The 18,659-nt window shown below is 37.5% G+C and overlaps 1 protein-coding gene across 1 annotated transcript in view; it reads left to right on the top strand.

Annotated features, from left to right (window-relative positions):
* Window positions 1–3,483: 3,483 nt before the first annotated feature.
* Window positions 3,484–18,659, top strand: part of dyrk4 (dual-specificity tyrosine-(Y)-phosphorylation regulated kinase 4) — a 17,609-nt gene continuing 2,433 nt past the window's right edge. The window contains exons 1-13 of the mRNA XM_028448308.1: window positions 3,484–3,982; window positions 6,614–6,703; window positions 9,100–9,252; window positions 9,408–9,558; window positions 9,763–9,926; window positions 11,655–11,791; window positions 12,499–12,639; window positions 14,302–14,440; window positions 15,905–15,986; window positions 16,072–16,244; window positions 17,159–17,219; window positions 17,437–17,566; window positions 18,487–18,644. Of these exons, the coding sequence (XP_028304109.1) occupies window positions 3,959–3,982; window positions 6,614–6,703; window positions 9,100–9,252; window positions 9,408–9,558; window positions 9,763–9,926; window positions 11,655–11,791; window positions 12,499–12,639; window positions 14,302–14,440; window positions 15,905–15,986; window positions 16,072–16,244; window positions 17,159–17,219; window positions 17,437–17,566; window positions 18,487–18,644 (1,603 nt within the window). The 5' untranslated portion in view covers window positions 3,484–3,958. The remainder of the gene's footprint in view (window positions 3,983–6,613; window positions 6,704–9,099; window positions 9,253–9,407; window positions 9,559–9,762; window positions 9,927–11,654; window positions 11,792–12,498; window positions 12,640–14,301; window positions 14,441–15,904; window positions 15,987–16,071; window positions 16,245–17,158; window positions 17,220–17,436; window positions 17,567–18,486; window positions 18,645–18,659) is intronic.

The raw sequence follows: 18,659 nt of genomic DNA, 5'->3' as shown, positions 1-18,659 counted from the left end.
TTAAGTTGAAAAGGTCAGAGTAAAAGTATGTATGTTCAAAATTAGTCAAATTAAGGCATGGTTGTCTTTCAAACTGCATTTTTAAAAATATTTTTACCCTATTCAAATATATCGTCTCTTATTGTTATTGTGAGTCCAATATCATGTATCATCTCGTCTCGTGAACTTTGGATATTGTCCCACCCCTAACAGTGATTATACAAACAGTAGGTTTTTAGGTGTAATTACAGTAGCACCCCACAGTTCTCCCCTGTGTAGTTTCAGGTTTGGATTTTTCTATTTTCCGCTGCTTTGTGTCACTAGCAGGATTCCCTGGGGCCGTGATTATAAGTTGTCAATAGAAACTTGCAGATTTCAAACAGTAGTGAAGTAGGTGGAGAAGGGTGACGGAGGTGAAGGAGCAGAGAAGAAGACACGAGCGGGGAGATGACATCCCCACTGACTCTGTCTCCAGGATACCATGCCAAGTGAGCAGGGACCGGAAAGTTACAGACGTCTGTGGAACCACCAGGGAGCTCCATTACCGCTCCACCTCCCGTTTCATTTTCTCAGTCCCAGGAAGAGCACACTGGGGACGAAGATGAAATATGTACAGTACCTTTAAGTATTTGTTTGTGTGGTCCCGCCCAACTCCCCACTTTACTCTCTCAGAATGTGCCTGGCTCCTGCTGCTTTGTCTCTGGCTCAGGATTAGTCCCCAGTTGAGTTCTTTATACGTCATTGGCAGCATAGAAGACAAAGTGCACTTCCTCACTGATAATAGCACCAGCACAAAGCAACAGCATCCTCTCACTGTCTGTCAGCCGCCTGCCTCTCTATTCCATCCGTATTACAGAAGAGAGACATAGTTTGCAGGAATGCTGTAGAGAAGAACAGCACAGAAGAACAAGATCTCAAACAAATAGAATGACTGCATATGAATAGATGACGAAGCAAAATTATGAGTGTCAAGAACGGCTGAGAAGAACAAGAAGAGGTTATGCAACGTTTATTAGATTAGCAAAGTTGAAATTTTGTTTCTAGACGAGGAACTCTAAAAAATACAGTCCGGGCATCATCATCATCATCATCTTTAATCTTCTGTCAAACCTGCTGAGTGACTGCCTCCTCTCTGGCTACAAATGTGTCAGACTTGAGGTGTGCTTTGGGGTGTGGTCGTGGCAGCATGGAGGAGATGTGCTATGAAGGGCGAAAGAACCTCACCGGCCTGCTGTGGTTTTAGCTTCTTCCAGAGTTCCTACTGGGGCTGGGGCAGGAACAGGAGGATCCAACCTGAGGTATGTTTTCATCAATTGTCTTAACATTACAACTTTTGCTTGGAAATTCAACAGACGCACATTTAGACGCCTCGTCGCATTTTTGTCATCTTGCCGAGTTCTTGTTCTGAGCTCAGTTTTCATTTGTGGATGACTTTTAAAAGTCCTGCTTCATTTAAAGTATTTGATTTGTAACAGTGTGATATACAGTATTTTTGGTTGTTTGGTTCCTGTGACTCTCATTTGTTCTCCATTGCAATGTCACCAGGGTTACAGAATGCCCACAGATAAATGATTGTCCCAAGTGAAGTGTGGCAAAGGTTTACAGTTACTAGCAAGCTGCTTCACTTTGTAACCAGCTTTTATGCTTGGCAAAGCATGTGTTTTAATTTTAGCATGGAGACATTGGTGTTGTTGGTCATTTTTTTTATTTTTTTTTATCTTGTTATAAATGTGATTCAAACAATGTGCCTTGATTGTAGCAAATCAGCACTGATCAGTTTTAAAGAGCACTTTTGCCTCCCAGCTGCTTAGTTAGACAAAGGACAAGGAGGTTTAGGATGAGTATCTCCTGCTTCCTTTGCCGTCACTAATTGAATACACCCTTGAATTTGTGTAGAATTTGTGCTTCTCTTTTCAATTCTGGAGGTTATTTATGTAATCATTTCCACTCAACCACCTGGGTCATTAAACACACTATCAACATCCTTTAATATTACTTTAAATATGTATCAGACCACTATCTAGAAAAATATTTGGATATATTTCATGATGCAAGATATATATTTTTAAGCTGAATGCACAAGCAGGAATGAGAATAGGAAAATAAACTGGAGGATAATAGAAGTTGTAATGCCAAGGTCGAGAGCAGCTTTCTTGAAGCTGAGTCTTATTACTGAAGTGTCCTCTGCTGTTGCATAACAGCTGTCGTCTTATCACATTATTCTCTTTGTTGTTGGCTAATCATCACGTCTGCACTCATAGTGTGTGTACCCTAAGAAATGGATTTGTCCTTGAAAAACAAAATGTCTCTTGCTTTTGCACATAAAGCAATCGAGAAAACTGTAAAGAATAACTGTGTTGTAACAGTTGCTCTGCAGGTCGTCAATGTGCCTCTTGTGGCCTGTGTTTTATTATACCTGCATTCAGTAGTTACTAGGGGTTGTACGATACACTGCATTTGTGATACAAAATCGCGTCATTGATACGATAAAAATTGCTATGGGAAAAATAACCTTGACTTTACAGTTTTTCTTGATTGTTTACACACATTTTCTGAAAGCATGCCTCATACTCTCACAACTCTACACACAAATACAAAAAACACACACAATGGGCAAAACCTCTCAATTCTCCTGCAAAATGAAACTTAACAAAATGTTATTTTTTCTCAAAATAGTGTTTTGTTTTCAAATGACACACAAACCAACATATGAATTTGACTTTTATAAGAACTGCAGTTGAACACTGTTGTGCTCAATGTAAAACACTACTTCTCCATTCATCATAATGACTTGGGTCTTTTAGTCAGTTAGATGGATTTCTGAGTGCGTCCTACTACTACTAAACAAGCCACACTACAGAACTCACTCACATGTGATGTCCCTTATTGAAGAAAAAGCCAAAATTGGCACATTGTGCAACTTTATTTGAATTTATATTGTATATCGCTATTTTGAGAAGAAAAATATCTTACCTATTCTCATTTTGGAAAGTCCTGATGATGATGCTCCTGTGAATCTGTTTGGATTTGGCTGGACAATAATGACACCTGAGTTTTCCTTTAATAGACCATTAAGTCTCATACTGGAGTTAATTCTTGTGAGTTTCTCTGGGGCTGGGCACCAATAAGCAGGGTCACATGTGCCTGTTACTTTTTCACCACAAAATACACATCTGAATGGAAAGAGTGCAGAATAACGTATTCCCAGATCAGAACACAGCAAACTGAATCATCAACACAATTTTTCCAAGTCTATTAATATCCTATAGTATATATATATATATATATATATATATATATATATATATATATATATATATATATATATATATATATATATATGTGTGTGTATAGGCAGCTATATGGTTTATATCAGGATAAGTATAGATGCATTTTCCTTTTTTATATAGATATTATATAATCGGTCTCCTTCCCACCATGCACATGTGGTCTTAAAGGTGTGTAATGCGCTCCTGGGTCGGAGACTCTTCAGATGATCTCAGGTTCAGCATCGCACGTTCTTCTCGACTCTCATCGTGAGATCGAACCAAAACGCAAATTCCCGCATCAGTCCCACAGCGCACTGCGTGGGTGGAAGAAAGCAAAGCCAACGGATACAAAAACAAATCTATATCGGGACCGCCCCAGCTGTCAGCGACGGAAACCTGAACAGGTGGCTCCTCTGGGTCTTATCAGTGCGCGTCAAGGCGCAGGAGCCTCGGCAGCTTGTCCCGCTCTATAATCCTCTTTGACTAGTGACTACATCTAGCCCGTGTGCGTAAAAACCAGGAGAACAAGTGCAAACTGAGGATCTGACAAGACGTTTAGATTTGTACCCATCACTGTCCATCCTTGTGAAGGAGCGCTTCTTCCTCCGGTGTGAATGCTGGGCGGACAGAGCCATATAACATGAGAACAAGCTGGATTTTATAATATTCCCTGTGTTTGGATCGTAAGGACTGACACTGATAACGCCATTATGTTGCCAGACATAAACAACAAGGTGAGCCACTGCTGATTGTTGACTTGTAGATAGAACATAATGTTTTGTTTTGGGGTTTTTTTTTTAAATCCTCACAAAATTATTTTTTTAAAAATGTTGGTATTGGATAAACAATGTAGCCAGAGCTCTCAATTATTTGACTTTTCTATTTATGTGAATTGTTTATAATGTACACCATGTACATTTAAAACAAAGTAGAACTTTAATCATTAAATATACAACAAAGCAAGCGTTCCACAAAAAACTGTTGATTTAGGTTTGATTTCTTTCTCAATTCACTCCTACCACCTCCTTCCTTTTCTTTGTCTTCATGTATATGTACATATTTTTTTTGTAAATATTCTTTGGAAAAGGTACTGGTTTGTTGTTGAGACTCATGTATTTTACTCTGTGCCTAAACTATATTCTGTTTCCTGTTAATACAAGAAAAACAAAATACATTATATTTGCCCTTAAAATATCCTGCAGAAAAATAACAAAACAAAAAAAAAAAAAACGTTTATTTAGTCCTGTTCTTTTCCACTGCACATGCCAAGGTAGGGCAAAAATTTGATCCATTTCTATTTTAGTCGTTGTTTAGCCTGCTTATTTCAGTGTAGGTTGTTGCTGACAGATTCTGTAAGTCTATATGTGCCCCCATGTATTTAAAAAGAAAACTCTAAATACATTTCTTGTAGCCTTTTTACAAAGGGAAACTCCAAATGGTCACACAAATATCAATTTAGTATTGCTGTCTTTTTAACAGTCTTATGTCATCCAAACCTGTTGAATGCGAAATCATCACCCTAGTAGATTTTTTTTTTAATTTTTTTTTATCTTACATTTGGAAAATCCTGGATTAATTTGCTTAACTTTGACCTTTTAACCAAGTGACCGTGTTGGAAGACCTTGATGGGACAAAGCTGCTTTACCACGCCTGCTGGGATATTCTCACCTGCAGCAAAGGCCACAGCAGGACTCACAGTGGCTCAGAGATGACGTATAGATCCCTCTCTGCTTTGTGTTGTTATAAATAAGTGAACATCTATTACTCGCTTTAGGAGTCCACTGTTCATCTTCCTTAAAAAAAAAAAAAACAAAAATCCACACAATTTAAAATAATAATGAATCCAAATCTGTTTTTACACTGAAAATATTCCTGCAAAAAATATCAGACAGCATTCTAATTTCAAATAGTATATTTGATATAGTATATGCAGCTATAGATGTGCAACAAAATGCCCTAATGTTTTTTCTTTGGACACATGGCGTATGGTGACTGTGTTTCCATTGGCTGAGTGTTGATTAGCAGGGCTTTACTACAGAACTTTGCAGGTGATGTTTTGGAATCCAGCCTCATGGCACGTTGACCTACATGGCTCCTGCTGTTACTCACAAAGCTCCAACCATTGACACGTGACTCGGTTATTGAGCTTTGCCTTTGTTGAGTTGTTTGAAAATTATCTCAAATTTAATGTAAAGCAGTGTGTGCAATTGGGTCGCCTGAGATGTCCAGTAATTAACAGCAAAAAAAAGAAGAAATAAAACTTTACTGACTTAGATTATATTGCTACATGTTTTTTTTTAAATTATTATTCTTTTTTATTAATTACCACGTCACACAGTAAATATCAAACAACTGTGTTCTATACTTAAACTTTCTCAATTAAAAATGTAGCTCAAATAAAATGCAGAATAAAAATATCTGAGGTGGCGCATCTTGTCACTTTGTGCACTAATTCTGACTCTGTATTTGTAACACGCTATAATAAACATGATCAGAAACTAAATTCTTGGGGGAAAATGCCTCTTGTGTTGCCAGATATGTGTGATATTAAAATTGGCTCAGTTTGGAACCACTGATGCAAAGTTTCAAATTCAAGCCCAAGAGTTAGAAGTAGTATTTTTTTTTTTTTTTAAATGGTTTGGATTAATGTTATTGAGCCAGATTGGATGTTTAAAGTTTTAATAGAATTTCTTTTCTTTTTTTTCACCTTTGGTCACTTATCAAGTCTCATTCACCACCCTTTCAAAGTGAGGCTGGCAGTAAGTTTAGCACAGATCCCCATATGAGGCTAAGCTTTATTTCTACCATATGGCATCTCCTATCACATTCACAGGCCTACCTCCTGATTAGTGAGGCACGTGTAAGGGTGAGAAGCTGCCTGGACGTCATGAACTGCCGTGTTTCATTATCTGGAAATCTCTGTTTTTTTTTTAACTTGCAAAGCAAGCACTTAAACAGAAGATTAATCTCTCCAGTCCATAGGGGTGGGTTTTTTTTGGCATGTGCATAGCAAACTCCAGACACGCGGGCATGCACATGGACATGCATTTGCACCGATTCCTTCAGGTACACACAAGAGTGGGAGAATGCAAGTAGGTTGTTGCTGGGTTTTTGCGGAAGTAATCTATTTTAGGATCAGAGTGCATTATTTTTACTGGTGAAGATTCAACTCTGCTCAGCTGCCCAGAGACTGTGAAGGGACTGCAGGATCCAGGCTGCATGAACACAAGCACTTTTGTCATTTCTCAGTGTGCATGCCCAAACATGATCTTTTCTCCAAAGCATAGCAACTAATATTCTGATAGCCACTTCTTCCTTTTTCATGCTTCTGTGCACGTTATCAAATCCTCTTCTTCCTTCCACAGTCATCTCGACCAGAGGCCTTTCCTCATCCTCATCCTCACAGAATCTCAACCGAAGGAAGCCGTATTGGAAACAATCGACCATGCTCGCAGGTCTGCACTTCAGTTCCTGCACAATGCTTTCATTTCATTATCGAGTGCACAAAGCAGTTTATTATCTCTTAATAAATGCAACGTGAGCAAGATATCCTTGTCCAATGTCAAAAATCATATTTCTTGTGAACCAAACTCCCATTTTAATTAAAAGCGGCACAATAAAGCATATTTAGCAATTTTCTTGAAATTTAGGCAACCCATTATAGCATTTCTAGTCTTCATTAAGCGTGTGTCAATATGGTCCAATGCATCAAAGATTCACAGTTAAACAAGAGCATTATGGCCCCCTGGCTGTGGACAGTCATTAAAGTATAGTTGAGTACTTGTTTTGCCTGGTGCGGCAGGTGCTTGTGACTATATTTAGCTTTATCCCCGTGGCAGTGGAGGATCCAGCGGCAGCCCTTAACACGTGAGAGGAAGTATCCAAACGATTAACTGTATAGTTCAGATCGCTCAGAATTACTTACTTACCTAATTACTGCAGTAGAGGATCAGGGCTCAGTCAGTCGTGAGCTTCATGCTAGTAATTACTGGGTATTTAGTGTACCTTCTGTCAATGAATGTTAAAATAGAAAGTATGGCTGTGTTTGAAATGGCACAAACTCAATAAGCATACCTGGATACTGTAGACTGTAAGTATGATTAGGATGATGACCGTTCCCATTGAAGTATACTTCCAAGTTTCCCAAGATGCATTTCGAACCTACAACGACAAAAACCTGAAGCACACTGACGCTAAATATCTCCGTTGATTCTCCACCTTAGAAAGTTCAGAAAACATTTTAAGTGAGAAAGTGACCAAGTAGAATATCAACATGAAGTCATTTGATTCATAAAACTCATGTAGATACATTTCAAATCAACATTTTGGAGATTCCATATTTCCCTCAATTGTGCTACTAACGAAACTTCCGGTTAACTTCAAAATAAGAGCCCTATTTACAAAAGCGTTAAAAGCTAATGGAAGAGATGTAAAGATGCTTTTGTTTTGAAAAGGGGATGTTTGATTTTTAGATTGAAGCCGGTCCCAGGGCTAATTCACGTTTTGCTCGCAATGCATCATGGGATGGTTGAGTATGACTAGTGTGCCCACCATGCATACTTAAAAAATGTGTGTAGCTTACAGTACGTCCCGGTATTTCTCGCATATTCAATATTTTCATATTATCTAATGTGAACGCCAGAGCTTGGCTCAATTATAACTGTAATTGTGTAGTTGATAATTAATTACAATTATGGCATAATTATAATCGTAATTAAAATGAAAAATCTGTTGCTGTCATGATCATAATTAGTTTTGATAATTGACATTGTAATTGTAAATGCCATGAAAATGTTATACAAATTGTCAGTTATCTAATCTACACATATGTAGTTAACAATTGTTTAAATGTGTTTTATATCAAGCTTTCCCACATTTTACCATTTAAAACAAACGTAAATCTAGGACAGAAAAAAGTGTCAGACGCCCACACCAAAAATATTAAAGCCTATATTCCCATAAATTAGGAAGCCTAACAAGGTAACCAAGAGATAGGAAAAAAATTAGATGATAGATATTTGTTTTTAGTGTATTTTACAGCTGATTTTGGACCTGTTATCATTAGAGATGCTAACAGAAAGCTAACACAAAATAATTGTAATTGGAAAAATGCTGCTCACTGTGATTGTAACTGAGTTACAGTTGAACATGGATAATTAAAGACGTAATTGTAAAATATAGTTGACCCCAACGAAATGACTATTGTGTTGATTCCTGAATTGTTTTTTAAAACACCTGGAAAAGTTGACCTAATTATGCTCATCACTGCCAAGCCTGAGCCTTCTAATATTGTGACTCGTGTAATGAAGCTCAAAGAGCAATCAGAGAGACAGCCAGAGACATACATCTTTAGTGAACTTCAACTCTCCCACAAAGCCGCCTCAGACAGACTCTGTCAAGGTCCCACCACACAGGGCTTTGTCTTCTTTTTACTCTCGCCCTGATCAGTAACTCCAGCCACTGTCTCCTGGGGTTTTGGGTCACCCGAGTCACCGTGGAAGATGTGCACGTGTATAGGGAGAGATGGCTAGGGGCCGACAAGTCTTTTTTGAAAAATAAAAAGAAGCAATGTGGGGCTTGACTCTATCTTTTTGATAAGGATGCCAGATGTTATGATTTAGTTTTATTGTGCAGCTAATATACCTACATTTGCATTGCTTTTTAAATAGACCCAAATATGCTTTGGTTCATACTAATAGTCTTAAAATTGTTTTCGTTTTATTAACACTTTCTGAAACTAATACCAATATTTCTGTCCGCCTTCTGACCTGTTTATGTCTTCATTCTGTAATAATGTTTTTATTGCAGACTAAAAGACGATACCTTGTATGTATTTATTTCTTGCTTACAGAAGTTCAGCTCTGGTGTTGGAACTCTGCCCCAGCTTGAGCCACAAGTAGTCCAGGTGGTGGTCAGTAATGCCAAAAACCAGCACCAGCAATCAGACAACATCCTGCCTCAAATTGCCAACAAAGGAAGTCAAAACAACTATCAGACACACCCGGTGAGCCACTCATTCAAATCATTGATACGCATTATTACTCCAAGTATGATGATTGCTGGAAAATTTGATTTTACATTAGATTTTTTGTGGTTACGTTGGTTTTATTCATCTTAGAATAATGAGAGTAAAGGTCATGTTTGTTTGCTAATTATCAGGATGAGAGGCCGAAGCCAAGTCAGGGGTTCAATATGCGGTTTGGTGCAGCGATGGATAAAGTGCCTGTGTCCCGTAACGGGAGGACTTTTGGTAACAAGACGGAGAAAGAGCGGACGTATGAAGGCCAGCGATTGCCCATGTCTTCTGTTGGTATGACACTGTGAATCAGAATAAAACAAAATCCCAATGCAAACACGGTTACTAAGATTTTACATCTCACAGTTGGATGAAAATAGCTTGCTGAGATGAGAAGATGATGCATCATAACTTTGTGGCAGAGGTGTTGTTGTCAGTCCAACACTGACTCATCCTGTCCTCCTCCTCCACTTTTTTTTGTCTTGCTTCCGGTTACAGAGGCACTGCAAAACTTCCAGGAGAGGCTGACTGAGTTCGAGCACGAGGAAATCATGGACTATACTGAGATCTGGTTCCTGGGTCTTGGTTCCCAGAAAATCGAAGGATCCCAAGGAGCACCGCAGAACTCTGGATATGATGACGAGCATGGAAGCTACATCAGGGTGAGTCTTTAAATGAGTTGTCAGTGGTTCCCTTCAAATGTTTTACAGGGATTTCTCATCAACTACATTTTGGTGCTTCATTGTCAACTTCAAGTTGAAGAATAGCAGATCACTGCTGACCTTGACTGGTCTTGGTGAAAACCCCCAAATCTAGCAGGTCTGGGGCCAAGACCAGGACCTTCAACATGTGGTCTCAAGACTGGTATTAAATACTACACATCTACTGGAGAGATCATGAGATGTACAGTGTCATACTGTATGGTACATTTTTGTAATTTGTCCTAAACAGGTGTTATTGCAATAGTGTTATATGATTTGGATTTATTTATTTATCTCATTGCTCACTAAAAAAAGAGCTCCAGCAATGTATGAGAAGGGGCATAAGGAAAATAAAAGCTTATATAGTCCTGCCCCATACTTCCAAGCTATTTCACAAAGAACAAAAAATAAAAAATCTGACATTGCAATATGCATTGCATGTATATACATATATGTATATAAATACACAACAAAATACACACATATAAAAATGAAAACAAGCATTCATAGGCCTACCTACTTACATAACATCCACATTTCCACCTACCCATAACATTCTTTGTACTGATCTAATAACATTTTCTTATATATATATATGTATATATATATATATATATTTTTTTTTAATATACATATTTATATAAGACTGTTCCAAAGGGATACCCCACAAACTAAGATGCACATTTTCTTCTCTTAGTAAAGTTCAGTTTTCCCCACAAATCATACTCCCCTTGCCTGCTTAAAATAAAAAATCGTAATAAAGTTTTTGGCAGTGTTTTGTATTTAACTGTATTCACAGTTTCAGATGTTTAAAACATAATCAAATCCATAAAATTTACTTATCTATTTTTTTGCAAAATACATAACTTTTGTTGGTTGCTTGTAATTACAAGCAACCATCACACAAATTGTTCAGACAAGTCATAAAATACAAGAAGTTTTGGGTATTTTTTTTAGCAAAAAACAAAACAAAAAAGCAAAGTGAAAACGTTGTGCGTGCATAGGCGTTGATATTACTGAACTCTGTAAACTCTGTAGGATCAGATGCCTCCAGCATCAGTAACCATGAACCTAATGACCAACTCTATTGTTTAACACTGTGTACATTCAACTGCATGAGGTCACAAACCAGTAGACAACAGACTTCACAGGCTTCAGTAAATCAGGTAGCTGATGGGCAGTTGTGTGTCAATAGACAATGTGCTCTGAATGGGCTGTTTAATGCTGAGTGACTGACCATTGTTTGAACTCTAATGTCTCTGCTGAAGCTCATCCTTTGACTGACAGTTACAGCAGAGTGTACAGGGTCAGATGATAGTGCAGCCAAAAGGCCACAATGCTGTTGAACAGTTGGTTCACAAACGTGTAAGGTTCAACACACAACATGGAAACTTGTGAACCCAAACATGATGTCGCCATTATTTTAAGCTCATTAAAAAGGATAAGATCTGTATTTTACAATGTAAACTATGAAAAAAACATATATATATATATATATATATATATATGTGTATATATGCTGCTTTAAAAAAAAAAACACAGAAGCATAAAGAACCATTCTTGATATCACATTATGTTTATTGGTTGTGTGGGGGGAAGAGTGTTGCTGTGGTCTATTTTTAAGTGAGAATACATTACATAATGCGCTGAAATGTGATATTTACAGAGCTCTTCCTCTTGCTTTTGTAGGTGCTGCATGACCACATTGGATACAGGTTTGAAGTACTGGAAGTCATCGGAAAAGGCTCTTTTGGTCAGGTTCTAAAATGTTTGGACCACAAAAACAACGAGCTTGTAGCAATTAAGATGATACGCAATAAGAAGAGGTACAGTAAAAAAAAACACTTTCTTTGTTGAATACATTTTGTATGACAGTTCCTTACTTTTTTCTTGGGCTTTTTTTAACTCCTGACTGTTGTTTTTTTATTATTGTAAATAGTTTACGTGGTATCATGTTTTCTGTCGTCAGTCAGTTTAATGATTGTCCCATTGTGTGATGCTACTTAACTGTATGTTAAATGTTATTGTTCAACTGTATGTTATATCACTTTCACCTACCTTAGCACTGAAATGTAGCTATTGTGCTAACTCTGGCATATTTATGTTGACGCTGTTTGTTGACCATTGATTAATATGTAAAGTCCTAATTCAAATAAATGAATTAATTAAATGAAATTTAGTGCATTCAAATAGATCTAAAAACATCTTGTATGAAACGACTTGCCTGTGGACATTTACATCTGATACTGTGTTCGGGTGTGTAAGTGTTTTTCTCACATTCTCGTGTTTATTTTACATTTCCATATGCTGAGACATTTATCTGCATAATTCAGATTTAAGTGTACATTTAAGATCTTTTAAATGTGTATACGGTACTAGATCACACATTTGCATTGCATCTTATCTTTTCCTTTTGAGTGCACTAATTTTTTTTTTTGGTGTACTATTACACAACTGATAAATATTGCATGATGTAAAGACATTTACTCCTGTATATTCATTTATATATTTAACCGCTGTTCATTTCCTGCAGGTTTCATCACCAGGCTCTGGTTGAGCTGAAGATTCTGGATGTTATAAAGAGGAAGGACAAAGACAACCTACACAATGTCATCCACATGAAGGAGTACTTTTACTTCAGGAACCATCTCTGTATCTCCTTCGAGCTTTTGGGGTTAGTACCGATACTTCTACTCCCTTTAAAAGGAAAGCTGTTTTTTTTTTTTTTTTTTTTTAAATAAGGGGACTAAACATGGACATTCATGAAGGTATATAGGTGAAGCTAGCTTGGCTCTGGTACTCCAGCATGGTGTGAACATTGTGTGGATAATCAAGGACACTTCTCACTCAGTTATACATAACTGCAGTCAATGAGGAGCTGAGTGATTACCTGTGTACCTTAAGAAGAGCACGGATCACTGCTCATATCTATCCGAAGGCATACAAGTTGTGTGTATCACTCTGTCGAAAAGACCATTTACGGACGTCTTGGGCTGCCACCTTGTTCTAACATTACTGTCACCGAATCCTTTAGTTAAGGCCATGATTAGAGGCCTATCTCTTTCCCCTTCTTGCTTCATAGTGTGAAGGATGGAGTTACACAGACTAAAGAAGTTTATACTTATCACAAGGATCAGGAAATAGCTGGAGGATTCCCTGGAGAGTAGATTCCCTATCTGCTGTATCCAACCACAAACAGCTCCGAGATTATTTCTAAGCTAGTACTTGACAGCCAGGCGATGTTTTAATAGTGGCCGCTGAGTGACGCTTAAGTTAGTGGCTTTCCTTTTTCAAGAGCGTTCATTTGAAGAGCTCACACAGATTTTATTGGCCATCTTTTTATAAGCTGTTTGTTTTTAGGCTGTAGGCCACATGTGGGAAACTCATGGCTTGGGGGTAGGGTGACCAGATGTCCCAATTTACCCGGGGCAGTCCCGGTATTCAGAGTTACGTCCCGTGTCCCTGTTGATTTCCCCCAAACCATTGATTTGTCCCAGTTTTTCACATGTTCAGTCCCATTTGTCGCGTTTATTAATACGGTAAATGGACGTCTGATGCAGCTGACAGAAAAGATCCTATAAGCAGCAGCACATTTCGCTTAAAAACGTGATCTCTGGACTGTGAGCTGTCAATCACAGCAGGTGCCATAGTAGCGCTTGCAATATAAACCAATTAAAAAGCTCAAAAGTCTTGCACACGTTTGCAACTCAATGCTGATTGGTCGATGGTATTGACAATATTACTCGTTCGCTTCCTCTCATGTTTTCTCCTTCAATATGCCAAAAAAAAAAGAAAGCGTTTTTTTGATTATTCAAAACAATTTTATATTAACTTAAAATGTTGGGTTTTTTTGGTTTGTTTTGTTTTTGTTTCTGGTGCATGTTTACAGCCATTTTTAATGTTAAACAGTTGAAAAAACTAAAAATTCTTACAAAATCCTTCAATTTTCCTTAAATTATTACATAATATTTTCCTTAATTAAATAGAAATTGGTCAAAAAATCTAGGAAAGTTAAAATGGGGATCCTGTTGGAACTGATGTCTGTCACTTATTGCTTGGATATGGTCGGTTTCTTACATATTTAGTATTTTATGTATATGCAGAATTGCAAACTAGGGTACAATAATGTTGAAATTACTTATTTTCTTGCATACAATCTGTGGCCCATTTGTGTTCAACTGCTCCGTATTTGGCCCCTGAACTAAGAGTTTGACACCGCCGCTGCAGGCAGTTACCAAAGCATGGTCCATATCCGAAGACACCAACAAACAAACGTTATCATGTCAGGAAACTTGGAACTAAATATATGAAGCTTGATGATGTTTCTTTTTGACAGGGTGAATTTGTACGAGCTCATAAAAAAAAACAACTTCCAGGGCTTCAGTCTTGCCCTCATTCGTCGCTTCACTCACGCACTCCTGAGGTGTTTGCAGATGCTGCACAGGGAGAAGATCATTCACTGTGACCTCAAACCGGTAAGAAACCAACACACACACATCAGGGTGGAAACTAGTTGCATTGGGACCAGGGATTTTTAAAGGCGGCATGTTGATTAATGAGTACTTTGTCTGCCTCACTGCAACAAGGCTTTAGGTCACATGTGTCAAACTCAAGACCCGGGGGCCAAATGTGGCCTTATAGATCAGGGGTTCTCTACTGCTCTTACCCTGAGACCCTCATTTTGCCACAATCATTAAATCACAAACCAGTTTTTTTTTTTAGAATTCAACAAACCAAATTTAGTTTTAACTGTTGAAAACACACATACATAATCTTTTTTTTAAAACATAAATCTATATATTTTCCTGTGCAACATCCATTTCAGACCATGTCTATCTAAAGAAAAGTTTCTTTCAAAATAACCCTAACCCTAACAAAGAAAACAATAATACATGTGCAAAATACCAAATAATTCAGTTTTAGATTTCTCAATCACTTTAAAATCACAAATTTGATGAAACTATATTTGCAGGGGCTCACGTCATATTTTTATCGCAAATTGTGGAAAGAACTGACTTTTTTTTTTTAAAATCTAAAATTTTGCAATTTCCCTGCCAAATTCTTATAAAAAAAAATGTCACAAAGTCAGTTTTGAAGTAAAGATCCTGCAGGTACTGATCTGTCATTTACTACTTGAATATTATCTGTGCCTTTATTTATTCGTGGGGCACATTAATGTTGAAATTGAGCTTTTTTCCCAAAATCTTTGGCCCACTTGGGATAAACTGCTCCGTATTTGGCCCCTGGACTAAAATGAGTTTGACACCCCTGCTTTAGGTTCTATGTTCAACTCCAGTGGGCGGCTACTGTGACAGACTAGCATCCTGGTCAGGGTGTACCCACCTTACAGTGTAAACTAGAATAATAGGCACCAGCAGAGATCCTCTACACACCACGTGTCAACCTCAAGGCCCAGGGGGGAAAATCCAGCCCCTCAGAGCTTCCAATTTGGCCCGCAGGAAAAAATTTAAATGACAGATAAACATGAATCATGTGTAGATTGCCAAATAATTCAGCTGTAGAAATCTCAACCCCTCCAAATACACAAATTCAGTGAATCTCCACAACATTTCCAAGAATTAAATAAAAAATGGTCAAAACAATCAAAGCAATTTAAGGGAAGCTCCTGTAGAGACTGATATCTGCCACTTATTGCTTGGATATTGTTGGTGCCTTACATACTCTAACATTTCATCTGTACATGGAAGTGCAAATTAGAGCACACAAATGTTGAAATTATTTGTTTTCCTGCCTAAAATCTGCAGCCCACTTGAGAATGAACTGCTCCATATTTGGCCCCTGGACTAAAAGACGTTTGACACCCCTGCTTTACACTGAAGTGCATAGAAAGCTTTGCTTGCTCCATCTTGTGGAGCTTCAGAATAATTCACCTAAATTCCAAAACCGGTGTTTGATTGAGCTCTTGTGTATCTGAACAGGAGAACATCCTTTTGTCTCAGAGAGGACCCGGGAACATCAAGGTGGTTGACTTTGGCTCAAGCTGTTATGAACAACAAAGGGGTGAGAAGTTATAGCAACAGTTAACCTTATGTTCCCGTTTGAATGCTTTCATTATGTTCAACTTGTCTTATTCTGTTTATCTCAGTTTATACCTACATTCAGAGTCGCTTCTACCGCTCCCCAGAGGTGATCCTGGGACACCCTTACAGCATGTCCATCGACATGTGGAGTCTGGGATGCATCCTAGCAGAGCTCTACACGGGGTACCCTCTCTTTCCAGGAGAGAGTGAAGTGGAGCAGATTGCATGCATCATGGAGGTATGACACAAGTAGTTTGTTTAAAATGTGCTCCTGACATCAGAGGTGGAATTGTAATGCAGTGTGAAATATTTTGGTGTGGGAGTTGTTGTGTGTTTGAAGTGAAGTCATTTTGTAAAGATAATACTGAACGTGGTTTTTTGGAAACAAATTCCTTGGAGTTGAACCAGTAATTGATCATAAATGAACATGGAAGCAACATATCAATTAATGTCAAAGGTAAAATTGCAAATGCAATGGCAGCACTGCACAAGTCTAGTTATATATTATATTACAAGCCTTACATATAATTCCCTATTCATTGTACTGTGTGGACTTGTGGTGATCTACTTACAAAACAATAATACATTCAACTGTGGTTTTACAAAAGCAAGCAATACTTGTTAATCATAAAGTTGATTACTATGCTCACACTAACCCACTTTTTTCCCCAAGGTTATGAGGTTCAGAGATGCAATTCATGTTCAAGGCAAAGTCACAATCACTGCCGCACTATTGAAAAGTTATTTTAAATACAAGAGTCTCCGTATGATTTAAGAGGTGTTTGTAAATTCTCTATATAAAAAGTTCTTAAAAGAATTAAAAGAAAATGTGTTTGTTATTGGAGTTAAACACTGGAATGATGCAAAAATTAACTTGGAAAATTTCAGGAAACTTGTTCACAAATCTGTTTTTAAATGTTGTAGATATTAATCATTTTCATGTTGTGCTTTGTTGTTGATTGTTTTTGTTTTTTTTGCATATTGGAAGGTAGTTAATTAGATATATGTTGTTTGGGGAGTATGCTGGGCTTAAAATAAGCATTTTGTGGTTCTGCCTGTCTGTTTTGTCACTAATCACTGTAGAGTTGTTTTTTATTGATGTATGGTGACAAAATGAATGAATAAATAGATAAAACACATTTGAACCCACAGGTACTTGGGATGCCTCCAAATGACTACATTCAGTCAGCATCGAGGAGGAGGTTGTTCTTTGGTGAGATTATTTCTTCACCTAAAATCATTATCATTTTTTTTTTTAAATGTTAGGTTTGTAATTTTTTTCTATGTTACCGGTACATATTATAAAGTCTGATATTGGGTGATGGATGTATAAAACCTGGAGTTTAAAATGTTCATGATTGACCAGTGTAACACTTTTCAACGGCACTGTGGAGACGATGTGTTAAACCATACAATATTGATGTGTTCAGACTCAAAGGGGAACCCGAGAAACATCACAAACAGCAAAGGGAAGAAAAGGAGACCCAACTCCAAGGAGCTGTCTACGGTTCTGAAAACCAATGACGCTTTGTTCTTAGACTTCATCAAACGCTGCCTCATGTACGTTCAAACATGGATGGAGATTACTGGGTCATTCCATGTGAAAAACTAATAAACAATAAATTAATATTAGACACCGAGGCAAGCTACAATGGCCTTATGTAAAGAATTTTCAATAGCCTTGAGTGGTGAAAAAGGCCTAAAGTTGGGGTCCAAAATAAAAATGAAGTTGCATAACGAAAGATTTGTTTCATATCCTAAGAAAGAGTAATCTTTATACTATAAATTAAAATAGATATCTATTTTTTTCTTACATTCCCACATGCAGTTATGGGCCAATGAAAATAGAAAAAAATTCAAGACACTGTCAACCAAGAACTAATGCATATATGACTAATCATTAGTGATTTGAACAGTCTATGTAGATAGCTCAAATATGATAATATTACAGAGAGCTGAGACATATGAAAAGTTGTTTACTAAAGGCACAAACATGTTCCAACCCCAAACCCCGACAGTTTATATATATATTTCCAATTTTAAGGGGCTGGCATTTCTACCAGATAAGATGTATAACAGATCTTTTTGTATATTCTGAGAAAGAAGGTGGAGCTGTATTATTGTACCAAATTTCTGGTTGCTATGTGATGTAGTTCCTGAGATCTTGAAAATAGAAGAAAAATAACAAAGCACAAAAATACCCCCCCCCCACCCCATACTAAATTGTCCATAGCTCAAAAAGTATTCATCCTGTCAAACTAAAGATTTACAGTGTGCTAACTGAATTATTAATGAACAATTGTTAAAAAATTCTGAATATTTTGAGACCAAAGTGCGTGGAATGGCCTGAAAGTTTGTTGAAATAACACGGAGTGACCCTATTGTGTTCTTATTTTGCTTACTTTATTTTAACATAACTCTCAGTCTAATGTATGCTGCTTGTAAATTAAAATGCATATTTTTTCATATATTTGTATTAGTTGGGATCCAACAAAGCGTATGACCCCTGATGAGGGGTTACACCATGAATGGATCCTGGAGGGAAATTTCAACAAAGTCCGGTCCAGGACCCGCACCACAGTGAAGACTTCATCTGACATCTCGACCAGCACAGAAATCCACTCCAGCTGCAAACCTGGTACGAACATTTGAG

Source organism: Gouania willdenowi, chromosome 6 (genome assembly GCF_900634775.1).
Source record: "Gouania willdenowi chromosome 6, fGouWil2.1, whole genome shotgun sequence".
Classification (NCBI taxonomy): domain Eukaryota; kingdom Metazoa; phylum Chordata; class Actinopteri; order Blenniiformes; family Gobiesocidae; genus Gouania; species Gouania willdenowi.
This window is presented reverse-complemented; position numbering and strand designations above follow the sequence as displayed.